This window comes from Pistacia vera, unplaced genomic scaffold (assembly GCF_008641045.1).
Source record: "Pistacia vera cultivar Batoury unplaced genomic scaffold, PisVer_v2 Contig217, whole genome shotgun sequence".
NCBI lineage: Eukaryota > Viridiplantae > Streptophyta > Magnoliopsida > Sapindales > Anacardiaceae > Pistacia > Pistacia vera.
In genome coordinates this window covers 1,611,485-1,617,910 of record NW_022196021.1, presented here as the reverse complement: position 1 = coordinate 1,617,910, position 6,426 = coordinate 1,611,485, and the positions used below count along the sequence as shown (strand labels likewise).

General features: G+C 36.6%; 1 protein-coding gene across 1 annotated transcript; it reads right to left on the bottom strand.

Moving 5' to 3' along the window:
- Window positions 1-821: 821 nt before the first annotated feature.
- Window positions 822-4,599, bottom strand: LOC116130078 (purple acid phosphatase-like). The gene is made up of 8 exons (XM_031415825.1): window positions 4,095-4,599; window positions 3,744-3,944; window positions 3,472-3,583; window positions 2,805-3,034; window positions 2,532-2,670; window positions 1,355-1,575; window positions 1,116-1,237; window positions 822-1,011 (listed from the first exon to the last, which is right to left on the bottom strand). The coding sequence occupies exons 1-8, from the start codon at window positions 4,287-4,289 to the stop codon at window positions 822-824; spliced, it is 1,410 nt and encodes a 469-aa protein (XP_031271685.1). The 5' UTR covers window positions 4,290-4,599.
- Window positions 4,600-6,426: the final 1,827 nt, after the last annotated feature.

The window sequence follows — 6,426 nt, the reverse complement described above, 5'->3', positions numbered from 1 at the left end:
GGTGGAATGGCCGTTCCTTGGAGATGGAATGGTCATTCCTCATCAAGGAACGGTCGTTCCATCCTCCATTCATAACAGTCGTTCCCTATGAAGGAAATGTCGTTTCTTAGTTCTTTGAAATCATTTGGAGATAGTTTTGGTGGGGGCTGTCAACTCAGATGCCACGTGAGGTTTGTCAGAGAAAGTTTGTAAGATGTGTTTGTCAACCTCAATATGCACAAATTACAGATCATTCAACAAAGCACTGTATTGCACAGCACTGCCACATTCAAAAACTAAACACAAAACAGCATCAAAACCTGCAAACAAGAACCATGGCCTTCTTCAGCTTAATCGTTTTCACTTCATGAAATACAAAAGAGTATTCAGAATAAACAGATTGGTTGTCAACCATGGACATAGTCTTTCTCAAGAAAGATTATCATGATGTAGAAACTCTGTACATTTGTTGACTCCAAATTCATGGAAATGCTGTCATGAATAATTGAACACTAAATGGAGTTTTGTGATCTTGGGTTGTTTATTAAGCCCTCAGTGCTATGTATTTTTGTTTCATCTTATATTAGTCTTGTGATAATTGAAGTGTATGTTCCAAAAGATGTCTCGAGTGCATTCATTTCCCTAATCACATGTTTTGAATACAGAATACACAGAAGTTTGAAGGAAGCTTGCTTAAAACCAACCCCTTAATTCCAGGAATTTCTGTAAATTTCTGAGAGCAGAGGCAAAACAATGATGTGTGTCAAGTCTATAGAGATAATTGAAATAATTTACTCACTAGGATTTTTGTTTTTATTCCAGAGAGTTCAGTAAAGTAAACTTTATGCTGGAGAGTCATCAACTTGATGCCAATATCTGTTGAAAAACCACATCTTATCGGCTTCCACTGCGTATCCATCTTGATTCCGGTGCCAACTATAGTAAGCATGAGTTCGATTCTTGATGTCAAAAATGGCATGGCCGAAACTGGCTTCACGATAAGCTGAGTACGCCGGCTGTGGCTCTGTCATGCTACACCACAGAAAAAAAAAGGCCATGACATTTTAACTATATGCCAACAAATGGAAAACACATCACACAATAGAGGACTCATTCTGTGCACAATATGATCTTACTTGGTTGCTAAGCCTTCAAGATTGCCACCATCACCGATGGTTATGTATACAGGGGCAGATTGATCCTTTACAGGAGTGCAAATACCGTTTATAACAGTGTATGCAATGTTAGATACACGTTCCTGTAGTTTAAGGAAACAAGTTAAATCATGCACATGTTGTAGGAAACTGGATAACACCATATACAATATTCATACTTTCAGACATTAATATTAATAAGTTATAGAAGGAGCACTCACAGATCGCTCATAGGCATGGACGTGACCAGCAAATACTACATCAACTTTGTACTGCACAAACCAAGGCTCAAACATTACCCTCATGGTTTCTCCTTCCATGTAATGATAGTTGTAACTATTATACCACGGCGAATGCAAAGTAACAATTAACCATGGCGTCTCGCTTCTGTTAACTTTTGGTAGCTCACCTTCTAGCCATTTATACTGAGGAGTGTATTTACCTAGAGGAAAATGACAAAAACGATAGTCGGTTAAGTGGAAGAAGTAAATCATATAATTTCCAGAGTTAAAGCTCATTAGATGAAATGGATACAAAATCAAGTCTAGAAGTCAGAGACACACAGAAAATCCAGCAAAGGATGAACACACACATCGCTATGAGTTAAAAATTACCAACTGTGCAAACAGCCCTCTTAACTCCACGAACTCACCCAAGGTGACAGGAGAATATAGGTTTCTTATTTGATTTAATGATCATATGAATCGTTTCTCATAAATTTGATTAGCATGTGTTAAGATCCCACATTGGAAGGGAAAGGGGTGGGCACCCTCCCGTGGCAAGCCGGTTTCCCAAGGAGAGTTACCCAAGCCCATGAAAGACCCATGGCCCAACCCAATTGTTCGAGTTATTGGAGTGGGTTCCTATCAATTGGTATCAGAGCATGATCCTGAACCTACGTGGCAGCGCAAGCATGGCAAGCTGACCTTGGGCCCGGGTTGTTATCCGAGAAAGGGTATGGAGGCCCGAGGGAAAGGGAATGGGGACCCGCGTAGTCACCCAAGGGGTAAAGATCCCACATTGGAAGAAAGAGGGGGGGGGCATGTGAGTTATAAGGACTTGGACACTCTCCCTTGGCAAGCCGGTTTTCCAAGGAGAGTTCTACTCAAACCCATAAAAGACCCATAGCCCAGCCCAATTGTTCGAGTTATTGGAGTGGGCTCCTATTAGCATGACATGAGAAACAAACTATTCATTACCAGGCTTCAAGTTGCATTTACACATGAAGTAGAAAAATCACAACCCTCTGGCCCTCCCTATAAGTTTGTTTCAAACAATATTTATACCACTGAAAAGTTCTTGCGACTGCTGGTTGGAAATACATTTTGCTGCATACATATATTATGCACAAATCAATCTTGACAAGTTTGTTAATAAATACATGTAAAATATCCTTACCATAGGATGAGTATGAAGACAGGACTATGATGTATGCTGAAGCTCTCTTTATTGAGTACCAAAAGGGAGCTGTACTTTGTGATGCTTTATAAGGGACATGATATCGGTTAGTGTAAGGCTTAAAAGGTTTGGTTTCTCCCTGCACAAAGATACAACCTTTCTGTTGTTAATTTCTTTCACCAGTAACTCTTTGAGAAAATTCCAAGCATATTTATTGTTGACATAGCAAGCAATGAGATGAGAGCTCCCACAAATATATTAAGAGATGCTTACGATTTCTGGGGCGAAGTCAATTTCGTGATTCCCTGCTGTCCATATCCATGGTTGATAAGCAACACTTCTCTCAACAAACCTTCCCCATGTATCCCATCGAACATTGTTGTGGTTCGGATAGTTATCAGCATAAGAGAGATCCCCAACAAACAATACAGTTTTCCCTTTCAGTGGATTCATCTCATAATGAGTAAGTGTCTTGTTGGAATCAAAACTCTGACCAAGATCCCCTGCAATCCATGCCCAGCAGTTTGTCACAAATAAAAGTAAATACAACACAACTGAGCAAACATTTAAAAGAACATCTACCGAAGAGACTATTAGACCATTCATAGGGAAAAGCCACTAATTATAACTAACAATGGGTTGACCGAATAGTAAAGGCTTGGGGCCAAAGGGTTTGCTCCCCCTGTGGTTTCAGGTTCGAATCATAAGAACGATTGTTAACGTTGTTGGCCACAAACCACAGGGTTTGTCTTGTTTTGGAAGCCTTGTTCGGGGTCGGAGACTAGTCGAAATGCGAGTAAGCTAGCCCAGACATAACATGTAGCTATTCTAGCTAAACCACTTTAGATTCTGTGTAAGCGGTAATCTTCCCACATTATGTTTATGTTTACAGTTGACTTGAACAAAAACAATTACAGATGTTCAACTAGCTTCTACTTACCAATGAGACCAAATGTATAAGGGACATCAGGGCCAACTTCAGGAGGTGTTATAAACCAGAACTGCCGTTCAGTTTGTCCAATTCCAACCACATAGTAGTATTTAGTGTTGAACTGCCCAAAAGTCATACAAACAAGAAAGCAAACAGACCACATAAATAAAACTCTCCCCACCAAATTAATAGAAAGATAAGACTATGCATATACAGAACAATAGAACATAAGCAATGCAGACAGAATCATTTAAGATAAACCAAAATAACATAAAATTCACCTCCAAATGTCTGATGGTGCAGTGATGAATGTAACCAGAAGTGTAATTGTAGAATTTATAAGTATAGACCTTGCCCTCAGCCATCTTATTTTTCTTGCTATTTTCACTCCAATAAACCACTGAGTTAGAACCTGGTTCGTCCTGAGTCACCCAAGACACTATCACACCCTTCCCCTCATTATCTCCTTGTGTTATATGAACCTAAATTTTGGACCAGCCGCATGTCAAAATTTATTAAAGATTTAAAACATACCCATTAAATCATTCAAGAAGAAAAGCAAAAACATGAGAAAAAAAAAATCCCATTTCTTCAAAAACTAGATAATCCCAGCAGCAAAAAGAAAAAAGAACCTGTTGAGGAGCATTATAGCCAGGAGGGACTTGAAAGACATCGCTATCAAGAGGCATATCAACAGTCTTCTCAACTTTCCTGACAAAACTGCTGGTTTTACCTCCATTACACAACACTGCCACGTTCAAAACCAAGCACAGAAACACAACAAAACAAGAAGAAGACGAAGAAGAAGAAGATCCAAGCACACCCATTTTTGTGTTTATTCTGTCGGCCTAGAATTGAGGTGGGTAGGCAACGAACTCAACACATTGTGGTCGTCTTCTTCCTCCTCTCCTTCACATGTATATATATATAGTAATACTGTATATTTAGAAAGAAATCTTATCGTTTTGCCATCAAACCCGGGGAATATTCAGAGCTAAATACGAATATGTAGATTAGTTGTCAACGGTTTTGAATGCTCACAAGACAAGATTCGTTTTTGCTCAACTTAGTTTATAGTTGACTTTGAGTCACGGCAACGTTGTAATAACAGCGATGGAAATTGGAAAGCACACCGTTTTGCCTCTTACACAAGTTTTTTATACCATGCAGGAATTGTTGAAATTTGAGTTAACAATAAAACCGAATTCAGATAGGAAGAGATTGGGACCGGGAGAAGTCAAAGAAAGAAGCTTGCTATTTTAATTCAATAATGTTACTGACGCCGATTTTTTACACCGAAATTTTTTAGCAAATGATGTAGATATGAATATGTTAAACTAAAAATATATTTTTCGTAAATAAATAGTTATCCAACAATCACAAACGACCGTCTATACTTTATGAACGATCGTTCATCACGAATAAAAACGATCATAATTGTTTGACGATCGTTTATTTATAAAAAACGTGTTTTTTACCGTCTGACTAGATATTACAAAATATTTCAATACCTGTAACATTATTGATTTTAATTAGATTTTCCTACCCCAGAACGTCTTTTCAATCAGACAGTTCATTTTTTCTAAAAGAATAAAATAAAAAATAAAAAATTATTTCCATCCCTTTTCCTGGAGCGTGTGTCCAACAAATGTTTTTCCTGAGAATTTGACAGTGAACGGCCCTGGGTGGTAGGTTGGGACTATAAAAACTCTCTATATATTATTTAAAGAGTAAACGACTTTTTCCCACTAAGGTTTGTCTTACTGACATTTTGCACCCGAAAGATTTTAAAATATCACTTTTTCATCCAATATTTATATTTCGTTATTATCTAAAATATATTTTACTTTTTTAGTCGACGTTTGACAAATTACCAAGAGCTAGAGTAAGAGGGTTTTCATAGAATGGACAGGTAGATGGTGATCAATTAAATATTCGTTATTAAAATCAACCAGAAATCAGTTAAAAATAAGAAATTCTAGCTTTACGGTGGTAGAAAATTGATAAGAAATTAGGTGTCAATATAAGAGGGGTTTTATAGAGAAGAGACCGAAGGTTCAAATGGTGATAATAGAAAAAAATTTCGCTGCTGAAATCAGCTTTAGATAATATCAGAATATTAACTTTGGGTGAAAAAGTAGTATTTTGAAATTTTTTGAATGGGAAAATGTCATTAAGGCAAACCTTGGAAGGTAGTAAAATATCCTATTCATAAAAAAATTGACATTAAATAAATTCATTCACCAAACAAATGAAATTCAAACAATATATAATAACAACATTTGAATATTAATATAAATGAATTTGATTTTATTATTATTATTAAAGGTCCAGTTAATATAAGGTCGATTACTACAACATTAATAAATAATAATACTCAATTCTATAATGAACCAGAAGATGATAGAGATAGCTTAGCTAAATATGCCATTGAAACCATCAAATTAAAAATTTTGTCTTTTATGAGACAACTAGAAATTTGCACCGATGTTTACAATCAGTAGGGACGTATCTTAACTAATTTTTCGAGACCTTAAAGTTAACGATCAGGTAAGCCTACAGTGGCTACCCCTTATTAATAATCGTGGGGATTCGAATACAAAGTCTCTTGAATAATACACTTAAGAGTCATAAACGAACCGTCAAACTACCTAAAGTAATTCTATAAATTTTCATTATCTTATATTTCTAGTTGTTCATACATAATTCTGCACCAACCAGCGTGATCTGATTGACCTTGCCGAGATTGGAATCGATATATGCGTGATTAGTGAAAATCAGTAATAAATATGAATGAAATGAATTAAAAACAAATAGATTTTTAAAGTGATTCGGTGAGGTTAACAGTCTATGTCCACTATGTTTTTGTATTTGCTGTGAGAGCTTACAATGAAATTCTTATCTGAAAATTGTAACCCCTTCCTTATCGTTTGAGGGGGGTTTTCGTACAATATTTGTATAAAG